Here is a 26,824-nt window from a genome sequence, read left to right as displayed (position 1 = left end):
TGTGTCCTATGGATTCAACTATGAGAATAAGTAATGTTCAAAACGACACCAAAGGTTTTATACTCTGGTGTACATTTCTGGCAGGAACTGTTAGAAATACAAATGGAAAAATCAGACTTTAAATTTCTTTAGCAGCCAAATTAAGCCAGGAAAAATGTAATAGTAGGAATACTCTTCACTAAATATGCTTATTAAATGATTTAGAGACGCCTCTTCCTTTTACTTGCAAAGTCAACTTGATGTTAAGCTTACCTGCTCAAATTATGTCTTACTCAAAAATTTAAAAGATATTGCATGATCTAAAACAGCAGTCCCCAACATTTTTGGCACTAGGGACCAGTTTCGTGGAAGACAATCTTTCCATGGACTGGGCTGGGGGTGGGGATGGATGGTTCGGGTGGTAATTGGAGCGATGGGGGGTGGCAGTGGAAGATGAAGCTTTGCTCACCTGCTGTGCAGCCCCATTCCTAACAGGCCTCAGACCAGTGGGGACCCTGATCTAAAAGCTTTGCTATAGCTGGAAGTTAATCTTTTTTTGCAATACCTACTTAAGGTGGAGAAATAGAATATTGTGCTGGCTTCACTGAACAACATTTTAACCGGCAGAACAGTCATCTCAACAGAAGAGCTATAAGTGGTTTAGTCATATTACTAAAGATGTATGCTTTAAGGGTCCTGAAATAACATGAAAACATATTTTGAGGAAAAAAGCATAGTTGTTTAAAAATTACTACAGCTGGGAATTCCCTGGCAGTCCAGTGGTTAGGACTCAGTGCTTTCACTGCTGGGGGCCCAGGTTCGACCCCCTAGTCAGGGAACTAGGATCCCACAAGATGCACAGTACTGCAAAAAAAAACCACCACCACCACCACCAAACTACAGCAGCTAAATTTATGCCTTAATGTCATCAATATTTTTCCTTACTGAAAGAAGTTACTGCCCAGAAGAGAAAAAAAACAGCTATGCAATCAACTTGCTGTTAAGTTGTTTCCAAATCACAATATATATTTTAAACAGACTTGCTTTGACAGGTGAAAAGCTTTATCAAGTCAACAGCTACAAAAAACCAAACTCTAAATGTATTATCTGGTTTAAAAAATTGGGATACACTTTTAAAGAAAGGGCAGAGGTGTGTATTTCTTTTTCGGTTCATACAGAAACAGCCATATATATATTTCATGAATATAATTAGCACTCTTACTTCTGACATGTATTAGGTATGAATCCAGAGCTATGAATCCAGTTTTTATAAATATTTCAAAGTCTTCCCCATGTAAGAAATCCTGCATTCGCATACTCTAATGAAAGCAGCAATATTTTTATGCAAAAATTACATATACATTTATTTATAGGTTTTACTTTAGTACAGCAAAATGTAAATGAAAATTGTGAACAGTGCTCATTTTTCTAGTTTAATTTGACATATAAAATGGAGTTTCTCTGGAAAAAAGATTTGCATGAAATTGACCTTACCTTATGATTTATGCTCTAAGAGTACATTTTATAAAAATCAGCAACCAGGCTTTTTTTATATTTAAATTGAAATGAACATGATTAAGTATAAATGAGTAACTTTCTTTTATGTAGTAGCAAAAAGAGTCAATAATCCTTTCAAGAAAGAGACTATTTCATTTCCTCCCAACTTGGATTCACCATAAACGCGATCCACAAATGATATTGGAACCTAGTTAAAGAAATATATGTTATGTGAGTCTTCAAAAATTATTAGAAAGGAAGCATAGCAGGCATACAATTACTCATACAATACAAACAAAACAAGATTAGTCCTCTGATAGCAAGTCCTTCAAGGTAAGTTATAATTATGGGATTCTTACAGTAACTGTGTGCACCTCCAAGTCTTCAAAATTAAACATGCATTTTATTATCTAAAAACAGGTCATATGAGCCAAATGTATAACTGTTTTGAAAAGCATTGATCCTGAATATTAAGTTGATTTATTCATACTTCACAGAAAAATTATACTCCAGAAGTAAAATGGCCTTTCACCTAATTTTTTTCAGTAGTCCATCAAATTTAGCTGTCACTGTTTTGGCACTAAGTTAAAAATCTTGTAACTTCCACAAGATAGTAGCATTCTAGTTAGCTATTTTTCTTGCTCTGAGTAAGAGTATTAGTGTTAAAGGAGGAGAGTCTTCCCTAAGAGCTTCCTAGCTGGCTGTAAATATTACAAACCCCCATTTACTCACAGGCAATAGGCAAAAGGGATTCACCACGCATTTTTAGGTAGGGTGGCTGATAGCCGAGACAAAGTGAGAAGTGACAGACAGGCTCATCCCACAATGCTGAGTGGTCAGAACAAAGGGCAAGGATGAAGATGATACCAGTAACTTTCATTTATTTAAAAGGGAATGCTGCCTTTGTTATGCTTTAAATCTTGGTTAAGTCAAATATATTAATTTTAAAGGAATGTGAATTTTCACCCTTTTGCATGGACACCTGGAAGCCTTCCACATTTATTTACTAGTTTATGAAAGCTAACCTTTTTATTATAAAAAGTCTAAACCTCATTCTTTCTTTATGAGGAATATAACACACTATTTACCATACCTCGCCAAGAGTATAATTCAGCTGTCTTGCTCGAACAATCATCTCCATCTGGAAGACGTAGCCTTTAGAAACACATTTTTCTATTAATTTCTGTAAAACGTCTTTTCGGTATAACCTATGAGAAATTAAAATGTATATGAACACCTGGATAAATACACATGCCTAGTTGTATCCTGACCTTTCAAAGAGTTCACTGGTCTTTATAAACCTTAAATTTTCACCGGACATTTGTATACAGAAAAACTCTCACAGTTGACGTCTATGATACATTTGTCCTGAACTGGAAAGGCCATAAAATTATCTGGTAAATAATTCACAACAATTTTGAAAATGAATTCTTAGTATCTTTTAAAGAATTATCTTCCTATCACTATCAGAAATTGTAAAGGTATGTAAATTGAATCATGTGGGGCAGAACCACCCATTGTTTGCAGTTTTTAAAATTTTCTTAAAATTTACTTTCCAAAGTTCAAAGAGGAGAAACTGTTTCAAATACTGGAATAACAAAGTTGATAGATGATGAAGCAACAATATAAACTAGATAGCAAGAAAGAAGTAGTTAAGTGGTATTTACTCATAAATGTCTATGAAGTTTCTATTTCCTGAGATCTAAACAAATTCCTGGGATCAACTAAGTCCCTCTCGGATGAGCGTGGTTAGGCTAAGTTAAGACAGGAAGTATGGATCACAGGATTGAGGCAATCCCGGTGGGAATCAGCTATCAGCAACTGAGGTCACAGACATTTCTACTGGGGGAATGCACATCCTAACTTTAGATGGACTGCAGGCCAAAGGTAAAGCTCATCAGATTTACAAAGAAACACAGGAGCTGGGAAGTCCTATGGGTGAACTCAATCACGTTCTTCAGGAGTTTCCTGTTTTCAGAGTCACTGAGGTTACAAAACAAAAAACCCCTGAGCCTCACTGAGTAGAAAGGCAGCAATTTCTGTCTCTTTTTTTTTCTTGCTTTTTTTGTTTTTGAGAAAGCTAGAAGAGGCAGTAACTTTGCTCTCTTGGCAGCTTAAGGCCACCTGGGTCCATAATGCTAGAGGGTTTTATATCCAGAACTCAAAATTTTTTCTCAGGCTTCCTCTAAAGTTATCCCAACTTTCCCCTTTTCAAGTTTTTAGGTGGATACAATATGACAGAAAGCAGTCCTTAGAGGAACCTGAGGGAGATTAGTGTATGCACTCCTTTACCCACACAGTCTCCATAAGAACTCAAAAGAGTAAGTTTGCAATAAATATGAAGCAAGGAGATTCTGATGGTAGTAATATTCATTCAGCAACATTTATTGAACAACCTACTGTGTTTCAGGCGCCTTTTCATGTTTTGGGATTTTCGCAGCAGAAACTAAAGATATTATGTCAAATGATGTTAAGTAGGGGAGGGAGGGCTGGGATTAGGAAAGACTATGATTACGATGGGATAATGTTTCAGCAGGACCTTTAAAACTAGGATTAGGCTATGAACTCTTTCCCTTAAGAGTCACTTTATTCCCATAAGTCACTTTGTAAGATTTAGTCTCCTCACTACCACCCTCATATCTCCTCCACACAATATCTTAAAAAAAAAAATTACAATCTTTTTTTTTCTCCACCAGTTTTAAAAACTATGGCTAATGATCTAAAATTATATACATGAAGCTGTATGAGCCAATAAACAGGATAATTAGGATCCAAGTGGTCTCTGCTATCAAATGACTTTATATCAGAAACTAGTTTTCTGGGGATTCCTCTTGTTCTGTAAAAGGCACATGCCTCCTCAATCTAGGGATCTAATGACAATTAACGAACTTTAATGAGAAGTTGAACTTTAACGCATGTTTAATAAGTCACTGCTCTTATGAAAAGACGATGAGCTTTAACTATTTAAAAAATCGTTACGTCAAGAGGTTCACTTTTGTGTGTGGCTGCTCTGTCATCTGCACAGAATACACCCAATCACTGTTCTTACTCCAGGAAATCAGAGCTCCAGGCCCGCCTTCATCCTCACTCTCTCCTCTAATCCCCACGAGCTTCTGGAGGCATCGAAGCACCCCCACCCCGTTATTTACTCTCCTGAGGTGCGTTTCTCCACAGCACAATCCCCACGTGATGCTGCATATACTTCATGTGGTTGTAAGTCTCATGTCATTAGAATGTGTAAATCCATGACGACAGGGACTCTGACTCTTGTTCAGTGCTTGACACACAGCAGGCACTGAATCTAAATCGAACCCCCTTGCTCACCACACACGTGTCCTTGCCCCTACAAATACGGATAGGACGCAGAGCTTTCAAAAGGTGAAGGGGCGCTGTGATGAAGTAACTGGGGTAACTAGGCCCCAAAACAAAACCCCTTATCTCCACAACCCATGGAGCTACCCTGGGTCTTCATTCAAAATCATCACACCTGTGGCCTGTGAGGTCCACACTGGCCACTGCCTCTGCAGAGATTCTGCGTGCCACTATTCTTTGCATTGTTGCTTCATGGAAATGACAGATCTTTATAACACATTATTTATTTGCCTTGAAGTGCGGAACCGAAGGGATTTATTTATGGGTCCCTATCTTTTATACACCATATTGTGCTTTCAAAATAATTTACATTTTAATTCTAGAGAGGTTTCATTTTCATTATCTGACCTCTGATTTGTGATGGCTCCTCCCTTCACCTTTGACTCTGTCTTATTTTCTCTGAACTGCTATCCTACAGACTTGTAGCTGCACTAGAGGTACTAGTTACCTTCAATGACCAGCTCCTAATTTGTGTGTTCTAATGAAGGATGGGAGAATCAACATTAAGTAATGGATAGAAGCAAATACCAAGTAATATAAAGTATTAAGTAATGCATGGGGTCTGGGCCTTAAAGTAGATGAACACTTTATAGTTTCAGAGAAAAAAAATCTGGCAGTCATTTGGCATGGTCATACAAAACAATTCATCTACTGTAGCAAGTCTAAAATTAACCCCCCCCACCCCCGCCCCAAACAAACAAAAATAAAAAATCCTCAGGGACCCAGCAGGAGGCTTTGCTCCATTTAAACAAGAATTTTTTAAAATGAAAAACATATGAAGAACAAGATAAATGAAAAAGCTCCACAAAAAATTAAATATTTTAAACTTTTCTGTGGACAATGCTATGAACTGCAGAAAATTACTGCAAGAGGTACTGTTTCTGAAGCACATCATCAGTGACAGCAACATTCTGAACGAGCAGTCAGTCAGTGGTCACCTTCGGCCCCGCAGGGGCTGAGCAGTGACACTAATGTTAACAAGCACACTAACCTGTCTTCCATGCTCTTTACAAAGTACAATGTTTTCCCTTAAGAATATGCTTAGGCTTTATTAGCAGATTCTAAGCAACTTCAGTCTGCCTTTTTTGGTGTTCCAAAACAAAAATGGGGTAGAAATGAAAAGTATTTCTTTAAAATAAGTCATTATAAGGCGAGAAATTTAGGCAAGAAATTGTAAATAGTAGAAAACAGAGAAGTTTTTACTGTACCTGAAACTTCCTGTTAAATCAGATGCTCCCGGTCTCAGCAAAATCTGAGTTATAAAATTGGCCCCACGGCTGTCAAGAAGAAGATTTTCTATATAAAATTTATAAAAAGAAATACATCCAAGTGCAGAGTGCTAAAAATGCTAATTTCATAAATGCAACACTATTCCACAAAAATGTTAATTCTATGGAACAAAGAGAAATTATTTGTCAGTGAAAGGAAATCTGATAGTTCTCATTTTTCTGAAAAGAGGGATTTTTATTCTTTGAATGTGACATTTAGAGGTGACCTATAAAACAATCATTCTTCCAAACTCTAGGTAAGAATGGTAATAGATTTTTAACTCGACTCACATATTTGCCAACAGTCATGACTTAGAATTACAAACATCTGTCAAGACAGCAAAAGTGATCTATCAGGGATTTGGAGTTTCTTTTTCAGATTCAAATCACCAAGGATGGCAGTTTCCAACCGTGTAATAGGTCAGTTTGCATTAAAACGCCTTTTTTTTTAAGGTGTGCAGGTGGGAGAGGATTTTGGTTTTTGGTAATCTCTGGAAATTGACCAAAGGTTCCATTCTGAGACTGTCTTATAGTCTGCTTGGGCTTCTGTAACAAAATACCATAGACTGAGTGGCTTAAACAATTGATATTCAATTCCACAGTTCTGGAGGCTAAAAAGTACAAGACCAAGGTTCCTGGTAAGGATCCTGTTTGTAGCCTAGACATTGTGCCTTCTTGCTATGTGCTCACATGGAGAGGGGCGGAAGGGCAGAAGGGCTGAGCGTGGGGGAGGGGGAGAAAGGCCAAGCTTTCTTGGTTTAAAAGGGCACTAATCCCACCAAGAGTGCCCCACACTCAGACTTCATCTAAACCTAATTACCTACCCCAAACTCCACTTCCAGATACCAACACTCCGGGGGGGTAAGAAACTTTAACACATGAATTTTAGTGGGAACATTCAGTCCATAACAATGACTTTAGGGTCTGTGCTTCAAACACAATTAAGTATCAATCAATTATAAGCTATTACTGACTAATAGCTATTATTAACATTTCAAAAAGATGTGAAATACACTTGGAAAAAATAATTTAGGTATTGCAGCTATATTTTAGTGTGCTCAGATTATTTTAGAGTGCTCAAATTCAGAAAAAGTTTTTTTTTGGGGGGGGGGGGGTGGGTACAGCAGGGTAAGCAGCCTGGAGAAAAGAGCTTCTCTCCAAAGCCAGGGTAATCATCAAAGCACTCCTTAGGAATGCTTCTTTTCTTTTTTTTGACCGTACCACGGCATGTGGGATCTTAGTTCCCCGACCAGGGATCGAACACGCGTCCCCTGCATTGGAAGCACAGAGTCTTAACCACTGGACCGCCAAGGAGTCCCAGCAGTGTCTATTTCATACAAATAACATGGTTGGGGATACAGCTGGGATAATGGCTAACAAAAACATTTGCCCCTTCTATTTGCTTCTAATAGCTACAAAAAAAATTCCAGGCCATAGTTTACTTCCAAAATGGCTTTAATCAAAGAAATGTGAGTGTATATGTATTTATGTGTATGTGTGTGTATGTATGTATTTGTACACCTATTCAAGGTAATGCATTTTAAAATTGGGGTCTTTTAATTAAAATGCAGCAAGAGTCAGACAAACTTGGGTTCAAATTCTGGTTCTGGACCATACAAATGAGACCTCGAGCAAGTGATACATAATCTTTCTCAGGATTTTATAAAGTCAGTGCAGACATTAACAACTAATGACCGAAAAACTCAATACAACTAAATGGTCCAACTAAATGTTGTAAATTGTCTCTGACTGGGACTGCCTGATTTTAAATAACAGCTTTAATGACCAAATTCAGAAAGGCCTGAGAGATCACTAATTTGTTGGTCTCAACCTTGGCTGCACAACAGGATCATGTGGGAGCCTGTGAAAAACACTGAGGCTCTTGCACCACCTCCAGGGATCCGTTCAACTGGTCTGCAGTGTGTGTGCACAAGAAGGGAGGACAAACAGGGAGCAGTTGTGTACAGTTTTGCCCCTACATGACTCCAGTGCTCAGCAGGATTGAAAACCACTGATTTTTCTAATCCCCTCATTGCACTGAAGATTGAGGCTCTTTCATGTTTCAAATACTTGCCCAAGGTTTCACAGTTAAGAGGCAAAACTGATATTAACCTATCAGAACCTTCGATAGGAATGAAGTGGGTGATAAAAAATACTATCAGTAAGAATTTATATAAATTTATGTTGTTACACAAAAAGCAATAAGCTATACAGATCCTTTATAGACAGAAACATATCTTCCCAACAACATAGGTGACGTAGGTTAAATGTGGTCAAAAATTCTTTGCGAGTCTTCCCATCTAGAGGTGGATTCTACCTCCCCACCCCTTGATTATGGGCTTGCTTGTGATCAAAAATTAATGCAGTTTCAGCCCCAGAGCTTAGGACTCAAGAGCCCTTGCAGCTGCAGCCTTGGTACTTTTGGGTGCTGCCCTTAGGATACCATGTAAAGAAGGTGATGTAGCTTCCCAGGTGAGCAGCCACATGCAGGAGAACTGAGATGGCCCAGTCAACAACCAGTACCAATTGCCAATTGTATGAATGAGGCCATCTTGGAGCTACCAGCACAGCTGACCCTCCAGCTGAAGGAAGCTGCATAAATGAGCCCAGGTGAAGTCCGCAGAGGAGCCAGTATTCAAACCAAAGAACTGTGAGGAATAATAAACTGCTGTTACACTGTGATAGAAAACTGAAAGTTTGTTTTATTTCCATTTTATCATGAGGAAAGTAAAGCTTGGAAGAGGTAAAATATGCAAGGGGACACAGGTAATTAAATGACACAATCAGGATTTTAACCCAGGTCAGTTTTCCAAAGCCTCACTACTTTGTGCTTAGTAATAGCAGAAATCATGAAGTGTCTTACTTAAATTATTTTAAAAAATATGTACCAAAAATATAAAAAGTTCACTTAAATCAAAACTGAAGGTCCAGCAGAATAAATTTTCCTAAATTAGACCATTTCTACGAAAGGTTCAAAGGTTTACGCAGATTTTTCCTAAGTGAAAAACATCCAAAATAAAATACTCTAACATAAGAAAAACTGTAGGTAAGAAGCTATCTGGGAATATTTTTTTGGAAGTTACGATCTGATCCCACAAACCTCAAAGCAGCATGTAATTTAATCCAAATACCTGTTAAAAACGTATTTCTAGTAGTTACACTAAAAAAGAGAAATCACAAGCAACATATATATACCTGATTATTTTTCTTTTCAAATCCCAGCCATATACACCTCCATTTCCTTTGTAGCGAGTTCCAGAGACAATGTCAAAATTACCCTCCTTTTGCTTCCTGTAGAAAAAAAATTAACTGTCAATTACAAAAAGCCATTGAGCTTTCAATAGAATTGCTAAAGCAAAGCTTATGAGTATTTTCAATTCTAACAGATATCACAAGAAATTACTTTCCAAAAAGGTTGTAGCAACTCATACTTCCTCCAGCAATGTCTGTGTCCATTTTCTATCATATTATTTATTGGTGCTGGATGTATTTGCTCTACAGGTTTTTAACTGTGAAAAACTAATGGGTAGTAAAATAGTAACATGAGGTTATTTTAATTGCATCTCCCTGACTATATCTCAGGGTGAATATCTTCTCTTAGGTTTATTAGCCATTTGGATTTCTTCTACATGTGTCCTGTTTGTATCTTTCACCCAGTTTCTACTCCACTGGTTCCACTGCCTTATAAGGTAAAAGGAACATTTGTGTATTAGAGATCTAAGCAGAGAAGGTATTTCTGAGGTGACCTTATGCAGAGATCAGAGGAGGAGAGGTAGCTGGCCATTAAGGAGCAATGAGAGAGCACTGCAGGCAATGGGGAGGGCACAAGCATGCAGGGCAGGGGCCAAATCACAGGTGGTTTGGGGGCAAGTAAAGGAGTGTGGACTTTCCCCCATGTGTTCACAGAAACTCCGGGAAGTGTTCTAAACAGGTGAGTGACATGATCTGATCCTGTTTTTGTATATTTAGCTTACATTCAGACAGCTTCCAAATTCTTATTCTGAGAGGTTTCATGGTCTCTTGGGTTTTCTAAAAATATAATCACATTACCTGCAAATAAATATAATTTTGTATCCTTTATCAGTATTTATACTAAATTCTTGTGTTACAACATTACTTAAAATCTCCATGTTTAATGAGAGCTGGTACAACTGTAATCACTGATGAGTTTATTGGAAATGATTCAACATTTCACCATTTAGTAAGACCTTTGTTGTTAGGACTACGTTGTCTTTAGTATGTTTAAGTGGTTTCCTTCTATTTCTACATTAAAATTTTAATTAGAAATGGCCAGTGAATTGTACCAAATACCCTTTAGCATCTATACACTTAATCATGCGGCTTTCTTTGTTAATGTGATAAATGAATTATTTGACGGACTCCTGATTTTGGCATTCCAGGAATAAACCCCATCTATTCATGGTGTTTTACTCTTATGACGCAGGGCTTAATTCCATTTAAAATTCCATTTAAAATTCCATTTAACAGGAAGCTACTTTTCATCTTTTTTTGTAGCCTGGAAGAATTAGGTAACAAAGGAATTATCTACTGATTAGTCTCCTCACGGCTCCTAAAATACAGCATTTAGTCACATAACTACATTTATGTGTCTCAAATCTATATGTTGGTTTTATTTTTGATACCAAACTTAAAACAGCGTGATATTTTTAATGAATGAAAAAAGAAAATAAGTCCAAAATCAATAAAAGACAAATGATTTAAATCCTAATTCTTTCAAATATTAGAAATACCTACCTAATGAATTCAGGAATAAATTTTGGCTGCAATTTAAAAAGAATAAACAGTAGGTCAGTAAAATAGGCTAAGACTATCATGAACAGCTACTGAAGAAACACACCGCTCACATGGTGTGAGAGATCCGCATCCATGATGATTATGTAGTTCCCGGTGGCGTGTTTCATCCCGTGAATGTACGCAGTTCCTAAAATGAAAATATTTATATCCATTAAAGGAAATCACCAGAAATGCTTAGGTATACATCTAAACAGGGAAGAAATTGCTAAGTACTGCTGAAAAGCATACATCAGTACTTTAAAGTTGACACTGAACTATAATTAAATCCTAATTATTTATCAAAAACATCTCTCAATTTCATTCGTCTCCAGTTTCACCTTAGTCGCGGACACCATCTTCTGATGCTTGGATCCCCCTACCTAACCAGTCTCCCTGCTTCTGCTCTTCCCCTCACTCCTGTCCCACAAAAGCTACCCATGAGAGTCCTCTACACTGTCAGCCTGGTACACTAGAGCCCTGTACTTGTATCTGGGGCCAAAGGTGCAGCTAGCAAGTACTTAGCCACTTTCATGCCTAAAAGTTCCTTAGGGGTTTGGCAGGTAAGGGTGACTGGTCAGGAACAGGGTGTGGGAATTCCTGCATTCTCTAGCCCCAAACCACCACACAAGGCTGAACTCTTCTGACTTCTTTTGTTAAGTGACTATCCACAGCTTTTTGGATTTCCACTGACTGGTTAGTAATTCTTGGTGGCTTGCATAGCAGTTTCAAGATTATTTCAATCCCAAAGAAACCTGTGGATTTAGATACTCAGAACATTTGATCATGCCATGAAACTGAAGGCCTTTAGGACAGCAGATACTCAATTTTCAAGAACTGTGCTTCCTCTATGCTCCCCCAATTTTTCAGTAAAATTATACAACTTTTCAACATAAAGCAACCATGACCAACAATAGAAATAAAGGCATTCAAGATTTTCATCTCGGAATGACTGAGCTCAAATGAGATTTTCTATAACCCCTTACATTTTAAAGCTGGAAAAGCTTTCTTTTTAAAAAATAAATATTTTTAAAAAACTTATAACCTACATAAATGTTCAAAGACTTACAGCTAAGGTAGTGTGCTGGTCCAAATGTTTGGCTCTAGATCCCTTCTCTGTTCTATATTGCAGGGTATTATATTTGTTCTCTTGTCATCTGGTTTCCAAACAGCTTTGGGAGGCACAGGAAGAAGGAAGATCTCAAGGAGAGGGGAAAAGTCCAAGTGTCCTCCCCTTCACTCTGTCTCCCAGCATGGACCAGATTCCCTCCATGGCTCCCGCTTCTGCCAAGTATCCCTGACTCCACTATTCTAGCTCCTCTGGGTTCCCGGCTCTAAAAACACCATCTCCTCCATTGTTGCTCTAGCCCAGGAGTGGTAGTGACCTCCAGCTGCTACTAATCTCTGAGTAGCCTCACTGTTCCATTTGGCTTCTCAGCAATTCCTTCACCTGTGTAACCAGATTCTCTGTATTAAATTCCCTATATTGAAAGACTTAGAGTGGTTTCTGTTTTCCTAAGTGGGCCTTGCCTGATACAAGCAATTCAAGTTAAACCCTCTGAATATCATTAAGATTGTTAAAAACCATCACAGGAGGTCACTGCATTTGGCCCTGTTCCAAACTAGGAAAATACACACTGGGTAATCTTACCAAGGCAAGGAACAGGTAGGGGTGGTGAGAGGTTCTGCTTACCTAGTCCCAACTTTTTCTCCCGTGGTCTTAGGAGCTGTAAGAATAAGAAATGGCATTTTAACACATATAATTGAAAATCTGACCAATAAAAACTCTTTTTTAGTAAGTGCTCAGTCATTTTAACAGAAATGCATCTGCATTAGTTAGACCTTAAAGCACAATATGCTTAACATTTTTTGCCAAAGTAAAAAAAAATGTTTAGTAACAAATCAAATAATTTAACAGCTTTTAAGGAAAACTAACATTCTTTCACCCAAACCCCACAGACCACATCTTAAACTCCAGCACCCCGCCTACACTGTGCTATCCACCAAAACCAGTATTTTTTAATGTCTATTACTTGATTTATCATTTTAAGCAATATCTATCGATTCCTTCCCAGGAAAACTGAGTATTTAACTCACTTATTCTATACCTTTTTGGAATATTTGATAGCCATGCTTGTTTTCTCAATTCCCTTTGTGATTTTAAATGTTGATATTCCATCGACTTATCTTGACCTTATGCTTGGATGACCTCATCTCATTCTCTACTGGTCCAATGACATGACTTCAGGTTATATTCCTAAGAAGATTAAATTCTTTCTCTCTCCTCACAGTTTGTCAATTAGTCTTTCTACACTTTCTGCTTCATATATAAACACTGACTCAGTTGTTTCATTTTTTCCTTTTCTAAATTTCTGGAAAAGTAGAATGCCAAGGTTTTGACACTAAGTTTCTGACGTAGGGGGCTGAAGAAGATTCACTACTGAGTATTTCCTACCCTCCCCCCTTGCACTTGCCAGTGTGTAAGCAGGTTGCCTCAGACTGCAAATCTCCAAAGTATTTTCAGTTTAATTCAAGCAGGATAGATTTTTTTTTTCTTTTCTTTTTTAACTACATGCAAGCTGCTGTAGGTCTAGGGGAGGAACAAAAATAGATAAAATACATTCCTACTCGATAAGTTCTTGTATAGAGAACTAGACAATCATCTATAATAATTAAAATTCACTGAACAAAATCAAACAAGACATGTCAGGTTTTATTTGATTTTGTGTTTGACAACTACTGACAAAACACTGACCTCATCTGCTATCTGCCCTGAAAAAGCAAATCCTTTTAAGTTCATCTCAGATTTTCTATAACCCTATGTTTTAGCTAAAAAAAATCTTTTTTTCGCAAAGGATAATTTTGTTATTTATAATTTTCAGAATGTTCAAAAGTTTATATAAAATAAAAACCATGTTACATAGATAGGGTACTACAGAGCAGTTAAAAGAATCAGGGAATCTGGTGACAAAAGATGACCAAGATATAATTAAAGAGTAACAGAATGATACAGGAAGACTGCATTTATGTTTAAAAACAGAAACACATACAAAGCCACATTACCTAGTTCTACAGATGGAGACATACACACATACACACAAAAGGTCTAGGGTAACATATACCAAAACGTGGACTGGGGTCTCCCCCCCTGGAGAAGGGACTGGGATGCAGATCAAGAAATGCTCATCAGAGGCCAATTCAGTTTTACCGGCAATATTTTCATTTTTACAAGAATATACTTGTTTATTTATGCAATAAGTTCAAATTGCTTCATTTACTGTGCTTTACTCTCAGACCCCTAATTCCACCCCTCTCCTTTTTTCCCCTCCTCACATCAAAGTGACTGCTTTTTCCTACATGAGACAGGATGGCTTAGCAGATGACTATGGAACTCCCTAATTTGCTGTGTGACCACGGGCAGCAAAGGGCACAGAGCTCACCTCACACGGCTGTCATCAAAACAAGCTGTGAATTCAGACAGGGTACCGGGCACGTACTCTCTGAAGAACGCTTACCACAACTGCTTACAAAAAACCATGTGACACTATGATTTGTTTGACAAAAAACTTACTGTGTAAAAATCTTTATCATAGAAAACCTTGATGACACTTCAGAAAACTGTATCAATTTCCACTAGGATCAACACCATTTGAGTGGACCTGTTTCACCATACTCTTGAAAACAGGTTGGAAGAAGAAAATAAAAATAAACCTGTAGCTAAGAAAAGGCTTCTGGTACCCTCCTATTTTGCAATTCCTTATCAGTGAGCATCATATTTTTTTTCCCCATTTTTGGCCATTTGTAGTCCTTGTTTTTATGAATATTTATTTCTGTACATTTAATTAGGGTATTGATCTCTTTGTCAGAGATAATACTTTGGCATTTGGGGCTAAACAGAATATTGGTTTTTTAAGACATTATTTATTTATTGGCTGCTTTGGGTCTTTGTTGCTGCTTGAGGGCTTTCTCTCCAGTTGTGGAGAGTGGGGGCTCGGAGTGCAGGCTCTAGGCACGCCGGGCTTCAGCAGTTGTGGCACAGAGGCTCTACACCACAAGCTCAGAAGTTGTGGTGCACCAGCTTAGTTGCTCTGTGGCATGTGGGATCTTCCCAGCCCAGGGATAGAATCCCGTGTCCCCTGCATTGACAGGTGGATTCTTAACCACTATGCCATCAGGGAAGTTCCTATGCTTGATGTTTTAAAAGTAACGAATGTGTGTTCCATTTTATTATCAAACAATTTTTTAAAATACTAAACAATAAATAATGACAAAATATAGGTGAGTCTACCTGATCTCAAGTTGGGGGAAGAAACAAGTCATGTACATCAAACACAACAGAAGCCCTCCAAACCTCAGATCTCCCCGTCCTGCGATCACTGTTAACAGTTCAGAATATGTGCCTCCAATTTTCCTATGGTCCCACTCCTGCCATTTATTAATTAGCTATGTAACCTTGGAAAGTGACTTAACCTCTAGTCTGTTTCTTCACCTCGAGAGTTAAATATTTTTCTTTAGCTTTTTTTCTGAAATATTCATTTCAACCAGTTTGAAAGGCTAGCTCTCAAAGCATCTGTGAATATTTTATGAGGTATTGTAAGGTGGTGCCTAATTTTTCTTCAGTTTTTCCCCCAAGTAAATATACATATGTCACCTAAAAAGCAAGTGCCACCTCTGGCATAGTTTGTTACTGGCGCGCACACACACACACAACTAATTTTCTAGTTTAAATGACCTAAAAGTGATAAAATAATGAATAGGGAATTTCCCCGGTTCCACACAGAAATGATAGCAAACGCGATTTTTTTCTCATTATTTTAAATTTTATTGGATTGATGGGAAAAGTGGAATTCTTTGAAGACCATGTTGTTTTAGAATTTGAGAAGGTCAATTCAGCAGGCATTCCTTAAGATCAATCAATCACACCTCAAGGCCGAGGTTCTGTGACAAAAGTATTCAGAACATGGTTAGGGTGATGATGTTTCCAGACTAAATGGAAGTGCATAATGGGAGTCTTCTATACATTATGTGGGTCAGTGGCCTTGGCCCAGAACTTACAAAAGAAAAACGGAGGAACTGTTAGCCAAAAATATGAACCTAGCATTACTGGAAGTCACTGGTAGAAGGATGAAAATCTAAGTTTTTATCTCCTCTGTACACTTGTGTATCTGGAGACATTCAGAGGATTGAGGTATGATAGCTCTGTGAATTGTTCATCTGTGAGATGGAAAGAACAGGACAGATCTACCACGGACAGAAGAGTAACAGACTTCCTTTAAACTCTTCTCACCAACTAAGATCTCCTCCAACTGCATAGAAATTATTTCATCATTGGGATTAATCAAGAATATCTGGACCCAGAGACTAATTTTTAATGATGCTTAATTGCTATTTCTTGAAATGCAAATATTAATAAAGTCTCTCCAAGAAACTTCTTCATTCCTTTTTATGGCTCAGAAATATCCCATTGTAGATATGTATGACATCTTCTTTGTCCATTCATCTGCTAATGCACATTTAGGTTGCTTCCATGTACTGACTATTCCAAGAGACTCCTTTATGCCTATATCAATGGTTCTCTGTTGGGAGGAGGGGACAATTTTGCCCACAAAGGGACATTTGATTATATTCAGAAGTATTTTTGGTTGCCACACTAAGGAGGGGGGTTGCTGCTATACCTCGTGGGTAGAGTCCAGGGATGATGCTAAACATCCTACAACATACATGACAGTCCCTCACAGCAAAGATCTATCAGGTCCCAAAGTTAATAGTGCTGATATTCTGGTCTATACAAATTACAAAATACCGAATGCCTAGAATGTGTTTTCTAATTAAATCTGGATTTAACTGTATGCTTTTGGGCCAAGAATTAGCTGAAGTGAGCTCACAAGTATGCTCCAACATTCATAAAGCCAAACCAGTGAGCAAAAATAAAAATTACAAAGCTATTATAAAATGAACTCTACATCTGCCTAAGTTATTCCTGTAGAAGAACAACAGGCTTTAAGGTACAGTGGGAAAATCTAAAGTTTAAGACTCAGAAAGTCAATCTAAATACTTCCACAAGACAGTTCTACAGATAAAAATATCAAGTTCTCGGAAAAATCATGTTTCACATGAAAACAATCAGTCACCCTTTCCAGCTAAAAGCTTTTAGCTGTAGGCAGTATTCTCTACTGCGAGCAGAAGAATACCTAGAGAAAGCAAGCAAGAAAGATTGACACACATTACTAACTGCAACCTAGTTCTATAATATTCCTTCTCAATTCAGCATCATGCTTTACTTCTGCCCTTCAAGGAAACTGATTCGCAGAGTCAGACATAAAAACAGAGTTCATCCAAAGGCTCACTATTTTGCTGTAAACCTACCAGTGACTCAACATAAAGCCATGTAAAACCTCAAGCACAATGAAAATGCATAAATCCCAAGTGTATAAACTGCTCTTTATCTTTCTAGTTTCTAGACAGACTGAATTTAAGCACTGTTCATTTATCATCTTTCCCCCCATATAAATGTAACTGATATCATAGAAAAAATGACTCACAATTTTGTCTGACCCATAGATCTTCTCCAGCTGTTCAGCAACATCCCTTGTTCCATCTGGGCTTCCATCATCTATGATTATAATTTCATAGCTGAAGCCACTAAAATAAAAAAATTTAAATTTGTATTGCTTGGAGACAGTAGTCAGAAATGAAAAACTAATTTTAAAATCACTAATTCCTCCCCAGTATAAGTGGAAATTTATTGCCATGTTAATCACTGAGGAAAACTTCACTTGTCAAATGAAATAAACGTCAAGTATTTACTATGTCATCTCCAAACTACGTATGTTACCGGAAAATGCTATTATACATTCCCGAGATGTTAAAATTCTCACACAGAAAACATACCCTTTCATTAAAAAAAATCAGTGATCACATATTATATATATGATAGAATGTCATATGAAATTTTATTACCCACTTGGGAAATGGAATTGTGGAACTTTAATATCAAATCATAGTTGCATAAAATATTTCAAAAATACATTTAAAAGATATCAAGTCAGGTGAGTAGCTGTGGGTGATTATTCTTTTTAATTTAATCCCAAATAGATTTAAATAACAATCAGGAAATAAATCTGATTTAATGTCACCCTTAAAAAACCAACTTGAGAATGTTGACAGTACTTTACATGCCAGCACAATACTTGGATGTACCTGTGATCACCATCAATGTCTCCCCCCACCTCCCTTTGAAGAAGGCATTCTTTTTGTTAATTTTATTGGGAAACTTAAGGGGAAAGAAAAGGAGGTACAGACAAACCCCCATAACATTCTGTTTCCTCTGCTCCTGCTTTAAGAAACAAAACAGAGGAAATCAACCAGAAAACACATTCCACTGTTAAAGGCTTTAAAAGAAAAAAAAAAAAGTTAGCCCCACTAAACTTGGAAGAAAGCAAAACCCAGCCTATCTATTCTCTAAGAGTAGATAAGATGACTTGAGTTTCCCACAGTGGATTAAATTTCGGTATGTGCTTTACAAGCCAAAAAAAGTTAAGATGCTGAATTTCCCTGGCAGTCGGCTGGTTAGGACTTCACCTTCCAATGCAGGGGGTGCCTCAGAGCTAGGGTTCCACATGCCTCCCAAAAGGAAAACATACAACAGATGCAATACTGTAACAAATTCAATAAAGACTAAAAAAAAGTTAAAATGTTGATTCCAGTTGCTGTGCTCAAAGAGATATACTTCGTAAACAAATGGAGTCATTCATAAGCAAAATCACTCCCCTCTCCACTTCAAAGCACCCACACCACCTGAGGGTGAAGGCGCTTAAAGGAATCAAGCTGAGCGAACTTTAGGTAATTTGACTGCCATCTGAAAAGAAAAGAGTTGTTTCCGTCATTAAACTTCATTTTGATGAAAAAAAAAAAAAATCCACCCAGAAGCTACTGAAAGATAAACTGCACTACACACACAAAAAATTAAAGAATAGAGAAAAAAATATTGTATAATCAGAAAACAAGCCAGATCAAGATCAGCTATATGCAATTTCTCTAATCTGGACAGAGCTTGAGAAATCAAAATATAATTTAAAAAAAAAAAGTAAAAGCTATGGATAAAAAAAACTTTGAAAACCCGTGAATGTGAGGATAGTTATTTCATTCAAAGAATTATAATCAAAACAGCAGTGTTTTTTCCCCAATTAGCATTTTCCAACAATGTAGGTTTAATAAAGTTGGCTGGTTGATGGGGAAATAGGCCCTTTCTGATGAATGTTGGAGGCTCCTAAGCCGGTACCATCTTTTTTGAGAGCAATTTAACACTATCAATCTTAAGCACATCTCTGTCGACTCTGCAATTCCACCGCGAAGACTTTATCCACGATATACTAGTAAAAGAATGTGTAAACACTATTTATGTGTCAAGCACTTTTCTAAATGCTAGAAAATACGTTGTGAACAAAGTTCCCGTTCTGATTTGTAAAGCAAAAGTAAAAAAAAAGAAAAAGAAACAAAAACCTCTGAAAATAATCCGTGTTCACTGCCATGACCCAGTTAGAGAAAGTATAACACAGTCATATGATATTATCTGATGTTCAAAATAATTTGCTAAGTTTGTAAAGTGCTGATATGGAAAGATCTTCCAAGATTTACATGTGATCTTACTGGTGTAACTGTAAAACAAGTTACTTCGTACTGATACCAGGGTTTTCTGAAGATTAAAGAAAAACTGTATAACACTTTCAAATTCAACTCCAAAACCTCCCAGTTTCTAACAATCCCATCAAACATCCACCAGCGAATCTACCCTTCTGCCCTCTCCAGAAAAGCTATCCAGCCCAACAGCAGCTCCCTAACTCAGAGCCGAAACCTCATGCTTACATAAGCCCTCAGCACGGGGGCGGGAGTGAGCGGGCTCACTTAGAGTCCTGGCTCCTGCCGCAGATCCTGACTACCTAGACAGAGGAAGCAGTGAGGTCAGGCTTCCTGCCTCGCAGTAGTTAAAAGACTGGCCAAGAGACTTCCCTGGCGGTCCAGTGGTTAAGACTCCGCCCTCCCAATGCAGGGGACTGGGGTTCCACTCCTGGTCGGGGAACTAAGCTGCGCAGCGCGGCCAAATAAAAAATAAAAAACGTAAGTTAATAAAACGGTGGCCAGCCCTTCTAAGAAAAAGGCGGGGGGGGGGGTGGTTATCCAGGAGTGTATAATAAAGGAGTGTCTCACAAAACCCAAGGGCAGGCATAAAAACCCGAGGCACGGAGAGAACCCTAGAAGTATCCGCCTCTTTCCTCGCAGGGTGGCTTCCTGCCCAAGGCTTCCAGCGGGAGCCGAAGGGAGGCCGGGCAGGGCCGCCTGGCGCAGCCAACTGCCGACACCCAGGCCGGGGAAGCCAGCTCATCTCATTCCTCGGGGAGGGCAGCCGGGCGCGCTACCTCTCGGAGAAGCTCTTCACCAGCAGCCACACAATGAGCGGTAGGTTCTCGCGCTCGTTATAGGTGGGCAAAAGCACCGAATACTTGTCCTGCCGCGGGGTGCGCCGCTCTGGCTCCCGCCGAGACCTAGCAGAGCTACGACTTGCTTCCTCGGCGGCCATGGTGGAACTGCGCGAGACGCCGGAAGCGGAATGACGGCAGCGCGGCGTGGGAAGGGGACGGGTCGTACCAAACCCGGGAGAAGGAGGGGGGGTTGGTCTGTGCGGCTGAGTTCTAGCCCTCCTAAGGCTCTCTGCATGGTTCTACTGGAAACAGTCAGGACTTGTGAACCCTTGAAATTGCATCTGAGGGTTGCTTCAGGAAACACATATCCATTTATCACCTTTTCCCAAGCTCCATAGAGTTGTTTAGTTTATCCCAGTCGCAAACATAAGGGGAAACCGGAAGCGGAAGTGCCTTTGACCACCTCCCGAAGAGGCTGCCATGGCGGCCGGGGAGGAGGTGCTCGTCTTGCAGGCTGAAGTCGCGCGGCGTGAGGAGGAGCTGGGTTCCCTGAAGCAGAGGTTGGCGGCGGCTCTTCTGGCGGAGCAGGAGTCAGAGCGGTCGGTTCCGGTGTCGCCCCTGCCGCCGAAGGCCGCCCTGTCCCGGGATGAGATTCTGCGCTACAGCCGGCAGCTCGTGCTGCCTGAGCTGGGCGTGCGGGGACAGCTGCGCCTGGCCACCGCGTCCGTGCTGGTCGTGGGCTGCGGGGGGCTTGGCTGCCCCCTGGCGCAGTACCTGGCAGCGGCCGGCGTCGGCCGCCTGGGTCTCGTGGACTACGACGTCGTCGAAGTGAGCAACCTGCCGCGCCAAGTGCTGCACGGCGAGGCACTGGCCGGCCAGGCCAAGGCCTTTTCGGCCGCCGCCTCCCTGCGTCGCCTCAATTCGGCGGTGGAGTGCGTGCCCTACGCGCGGGCGCTTACGCCGGCCACGGCGCTGGACCTCGTCCGCCGCTACGACGTGGTGGCCGACTGCTCCGACAACGTGCCTACGCGCTACCTGGTGAACGACGCCTGCGTGCTGGCCGGCCGGCCTCTCGTGTCGGCCAGCGCCCTGCGCTTCGAGGGCCAACTCACAGTCTACCACTGTGACGGCGGGCCTTGCTATCGCTGCGTGTTCCCCCGGCCGCCTCCGGCGGAGACGGTGACCAACTGCGCGGACGGCGGGGTGCTTGGCGTGGTCACTGGGGTCCTGGGCTGCCTGCAGGCGCTGGAAGTGTTGAAGATCGCTGCAGGTCTGGGCCCCTCTTACAGCGGCAGCCTGTTGCTCTTTGAGGCCCTCAGAGGTCATTTCCGCTGTATTCGGCTGCGGGGACGCAGGGCCGACTGTGCAGCTTGCGGGGAGCGGCCCACCGTGACTGAGCTGCAGGACTACGAAGGCTTCTGTGGCTCGTCGGCCACCGATAAGTGCCGCTCCCTACAGTTGCTGAGCCCGGAGGAGCGAATTTCTGTCACCGGCTATAAGCGACTTCTGGATTCTGGGTCACCCCACCTGTTGCTGGACGTCAGGCCTCAAGTGGAGGTGGACATCTGTCGTTTGCCTCATGCCTTGCACATCCCTTTGAAACATTTGGAACGGAGGGATCCGGAGAGCCTGAAACTCTTGGGAGAAGCAATCCGGGAAGGGAGGCGGGGCACACCGGAAGGGGCATCTCTCCCCGTTTATGTGATCTGCAAACTGGGCAATGACTCCCAGAAAGCCGTGAAGATCCTGCAGTCCTGGACAGACTTAGACTCTTTAACAGTTCAAGATGTTGTGGGGGGCCTCATGGCCTGGGCTGCCAAAATCGATGGAACATTTCCGCAGTACTGAGGTGGCTGGTAGAGTCTTGACCAGCGGAAGATGTGGGTTGTCACGTTACCTAAAGGTTTTTTTGCCTTTATTAATGTATTTGCATTTTTTTCCCAGTAATGTACGGAAGAGCCTGGGATTCTACACTATCTGTGAATACGTGGACTTCTTTTTGTAAGGAGCTTTTTAATTGTAATTTCTGGGATGATGTAGTTTTTAAGGGGTCCTAACACTTACTGTGAACTGTCTTGTGTTTGCAGCGCTTGGATGGTGTCTTGAACAGGTGAGGTAGAATGTAAGTGACAGGACTTTGTGTTTTGAACTGCAGATCATTTGCCTGTACTGCCTTTTTTTTTCTTTTTTTTTTTTAAATCTCCGAAGTTAAAAGCTCTTTAAATTGTCCGTTTGATTGCTTGGAAACGTGTAGTAGTAAACTTACTGAATCTATTCCAGCGTTTTATAGCAGTATAAAATGTTGGTGTTTTTATGGTTGTTTACTTGTTAAACAGCATTTTCATGAAACGGCAGGTATTCCGCCCAACTTCCAACATATAGAACAGAGTTAAAAGCAACAATTTGGTATATGAGTATATATTAGAAGCAAATTGAACAATCCATGACATGTCAAAAGGGGGCCTCTATTCTCCAGCTGATTGTTGGATGCAGGCCTATAAGCATCAGAAATCACAGATGTAAATGTAAAATGTTCGGATCTCTGAGTACAGTTTTTAAAGATTAAAAGCATCGTGGGCCAGACAAAACCTTCTGCAGGTCAGAATTTCTCACCAGTTTGCAACCTCTGACACAGACTCTTGTTTCATTATAAAAGGATGTTATTATTTAACAATCAAATTCAAAATCAGGATAGGCATCAGTTTTTGACTGTGAGACATAGCTCATTTTGGAATAGGCATGCTTAAAGTATGATAGGCCTTTCTCTGTTATAATGACAAAGCGGGTTTCTTATGACTGTTGCTCCCAAGGAGAGGTAGAAATAATAAATGACACACCTGGAGAGAGAACAAAGATGGCTGGCTTCTGTTGCACCCCTTACTCCTGGGAAGTAAGCTGATTCTGATATGTATCCGGAAACAAGCAAGTGGACAGAGTAGGAATTAGTTCACTCTGTAAAGACATGTCCTAAAGTTAGGCAGTTTTGCTAGTTCCTGCAAACCTGGTTGTCAGTAGGACAAGCAACAGAAGTTGACACTGACTGAGAAAAGGGCTTATTAAAGTGATATGAGGGGCTTTTGAGAATTTGGGGGACAGACTTGAAACTATACTTCCAGGGACGATGCCCAAAACCATGCACAGAACTGACCTGAGAACCCTGTCTATGCTGTGCAGCCACATGTAGTACTAGAGGAAGCTGCCAGCACAGCCTCACCAAACTCATTTGACCTGGCTCCCTACTGTCCCAGAAAGCCCAACAACTCAGCCACTGCTCAGGGGCCAGAGAGCAGAGTTGCTTTCCATTGCTCTTTTCTGAGTCAGTCTTGGGGGGGGGGGGGGGGGGGGGGGGGCGGGGTCTGGTAGATAGAGCCTGGTCACATGCCTGTATTCTAGCTGCAAGAGCCGGTGGGAATTCTGACGTCTACGGTAAGGAGGCAGAACTCATAACCCGGGATTTTTCTCAAATTAAGGGAAGAATTTTCAGACAACTGGCTGTTAAGAGTATGATAGGTATCCTTTACAGGACCCAGATCTTTTTATTCTTTGACATTTGCTTTTCTCTTGTGGTTAGGTTTTTACAATCAAATGGGATTTGAACTAGATAACTTTCTTTCCTTTTCATTGAACATGGAGTCTACCAGTTACCATTCTAAGCTCTGGGATAAAGATGAACAAGAGGGACTTCCCTGGCAGTCCAGTGGTTAGGACTTGGCGCTTCCACTGCTGGGAGTATGGGTTCAGTCTCTGGTCGTGGAACTAACATCCTGCAAGCGCAGCACAGCTGAAAAAAAAAGTTGAACAGGAGATTTCCTATTGCTATGGAGTTTACATTTAAATTGGGGGGGCGGGGGGAGAGAAGTCAACAAGTAAGTTAGTGACAAGTGCCACAGAAGAAATGAAACTGTGGGATGCATTGCAGGGGGGAAGGAGGAGCTATTTTGGATAGATTCAAAGAAGGGTTGACATGAAACCCAAAGCCTGAGTGGTGAGAAGAAGCCAATTAGATCTGGGAGAACATCCGTTACTGGAAGGAAGACAAGCAGGAAGACTCAGACAAATAAGCTTGTAATGTTCGAGAAACCAAAGAGGCAGGTTGAGTTGTGAACAGTTGGGGAGAGTAGAACAAGATGAGGTTTAGCAAGAGAGGGAATATACCATGTAGGTTGTAGACCATAATAGGAGTATTTATTCTAAGCAAAATAACATTTATTGAGCACTTACTGGTGATTTGGGATTTGAACCCAGGTGATCTGGCTGGAGAGCTCATGCCCTAAGCAGTATGCTATGCTGACTCCCAGTGAGAGCTTTGTAATTGTATATGTTTTCACTTTTGAAAAACAATCTATGGGGACTTCGCTAGTGGCACAGTGGTTAAGAATCCGCCTGCCAATGCAGGGGTCTCGGGTTCGAGCCCTGGTCTGGGTTGGTCTGGGAAGATCCCACATGTCGCGGAGCAAATAAGCCCGTACACACAACTACTGAGCCTGCGCTCTAGAGTACGTGAGCCACAACTTTTGAGCCCACGTGCCACAACTACTGAAGCCCATGCACTTAGAGCCTGTGCTCCGCAAGAAGAGAAGCCACTGCAATGAGAAGCCCGCCCACCACAATGAAGAGTAGCTCCCGCTTGCTGCAACTGTAGAAAGCCCACGCACAGCAACAAAGATCCAATGCAGCCAGTTAATTAATTAATTAAAAATAAAAGTAAAAACTTTAAAGAAAAAGAAAAACAATGTATGCCCTGAGAATCACAGAATGGAAAGAGCTTGTATTTCAGATGCAACAGAATAGTACTCTGATGCACTTGGTTTGCAGACCTTTCTCTAGGGAAGGAACCCCAGAGTGAAATCCCTGGGAGCCTTCTGACACTCATGTGTCACCTAAGCCATGTCCAGTTAATCGGGAGCCACTTTGGTCAGGGGGAGTGAGAAATAAAGTCTCAACGTAAGGAGTCACAGCTGGTAAATGGAACGGTTGCCAAGGAGGGGGGGGTCAAAAAAAGGGCAGTAAGTCACCTGAGAGTGTTCCCAGGGAAGAGGAGGGGTTTTTGTTTTTTTTTAAGCTTGTTTATTTTTAATTAGCTGCTACCTCCCACAAAAGCAGAGGGTCCCCTCGGAAACTGAGGTCAGGTATGTGGCCCAGTTTGCTCTACTCAGGAGAAGATTATTTTCATAGGTTGTATTTTCTCATGGTTCCATATGTAGCATAATGTAGACCTGTCCAGGTAAGAGTAAAATCTCATCACTAGAAATCATGCACCTGCCTGAAGATTCAGGCTAATTCTGGAGCTGGTTGGGGATATTAGGAAGACTACTACAGTGCAGGAATGGGAAAATATTTTGCAAATAGAACAGTAAAAGAATTAATTCATACCTTTGATGAACTATAATTTCTGAAGCACTCAGGACGTGGGAGAGAGCTAATCAAATCAGCCCAGAATTTGGGTGATAAATAGTATATATAGCGTTTACTGTAATTTACTATGAAGTCCTACATATTGACACTGATGCTGGTTTCTAATCTTTAGTCTAATTATTCAGAATTTAAAAAACAACAAATTGTGACTTATCCAGGTATTTTGTTCCTATTAATGCCATTTGTTGGACAGGTTGCTGAAGAAAAGAAAAAAGTTGGTCTTAAAATTTCCCCTCTTTGTTGCACCTTGGTTTAAAAGGTGCCAGAGTAGGGTGACACTGATGGAACATGTTTTGGGCGTTATTTTTAATTAGCGGTGTTTTCCCTATCCAGTGCTTCCAGATGAGGGAGGCCTGAAACCAATTGGAATTTAACAGACCAAAAGTCAGGTGAGTAGAAACAGTTGACTCTCAAGTAGAAGAAATCTCCCAAGCAAGGCTTGCTGTGTGTAAGAACCAAGGGAAGCAGTGCTTTTACAATCTTGACTTAGTCATCTGGAATAAACTAATTTGTCTACCCAACAGCCTGCCCACTCGCACCTTCTTTTTCCTGACAGTGCTAAAAATGTCAGACCCCTTTCCCAGCCTCCCCTACAGTTTTGGAAGAATCTGCACTTCTAAACAATTTATTCCATCAAATACAGTTCAAATCTGTCTACTTATCACTCTCCACTGCTGCTACCCTAATCAAGCCTCTCTCCATCAAATGTATCACTTTTTAGGAACACACTATCAATTGCACTGTGGAGTACTATGAACCAAGTTTCACTCTTAGGTCTTAAAATAACAAAAGAGGTACCTGTGTACAGCAGGGACTACTGGCCTCAAAATGTCCTTTTGGTAGTCTTGAGACCTATGAAGGAAAACAGGGCTTTTACATCACGTTTCTCTTAATGACATTATGAACGAGACCTATCTACTTTGCACAGAGCTCAAAGGGATTTGCAAACTCAATAACTCCAGGGGCCAGGCAAGTAAAGAAGTGATAAGGGTAGTCAGCTAGGGACCTGGTGAAGTAGAAACACGTGGCCCATCGAAAGCCACTATGCAGCTAGCTCACTTTGCCATGCAGGAATGTGGGTAC

The 26,824-nt window shown here is 40.6% G+C and overlaps 2 protein-coding genes across 2 annotated transcripts; one reads left to right on the top strand and one right to left on the bottom strand.

Annotated features, from left to right (window-relative positions):
• Positions 1-1,316: 1,316 nt before the first annotated feature.
• Positions 1,317-20,484, bottom strand: DPM1 (dolichyl-phosphate mannosyltransferase subunit 1, catalytic). Its single transcript, XM_057701594.1, has 9 exons — positions 20,324-20,484; positions 17,450-17,549; positions 12,601-12,634; positions 10,982-11,058; positions 10,872-10,897; positions 9,312-9,407; positions 6,057-6,125; positions 2,570-2,684; positions 1,317-1,684 (listed from the first exon to the last, which is right to left on the bottom strand). The coding sequence occupies exons 1-9, from the start codon at positions 20,482-20,484 to the stop codon at positions 1,580-1,582; spliced, it is 783 nt and encodes a 260-aa protein (XP_057557577.1). The 3' UTR covers positions 1,317-1,579.
• An 83-nt stretch (positions 20,485-20,567) lies between these two features.
• MOCS3 (molybdenum cofactor synthesis 3) lies at positions 20,568-23,633 on the top strand. Its single transcript, XM_057701593.1, has one exon. The coding sequence runs from the start codon at positions 20,807-20,809 to the stop codon at positions 22,172-22,174; it is 1,368 nt and encodes a 455-aa protein (XP_057557576.1). The 5' UTR covers positions 20,568-20,806; the 3' UTR covers positions 22,175-23,633.
• Positions 23,634-26,824: the final 3,191 nt, after the last annotated feature.

Source organism: Hippopotamus amphibius, chromosome 12 (genome assembly GCF_030028045.1).
Source record: "Hippopotamus amphibius kiboko isolate mHipAmp2 chromosome 12, mHipAmp2.hap2, whole genome shotgun sequence".
Taxonomy (NCBI): Eukaryota; Metazoa; Chordata; class Mammalia; order Artiodactyla; family Hippopotamidae; genus Hippopotamus; species Hippopotamus amphibius.
The sequence above is the reverse complement of the archived record's forward strand: the minus strand, read 5'-3'. Positions and strand labels throughout refer to the sequence as shown.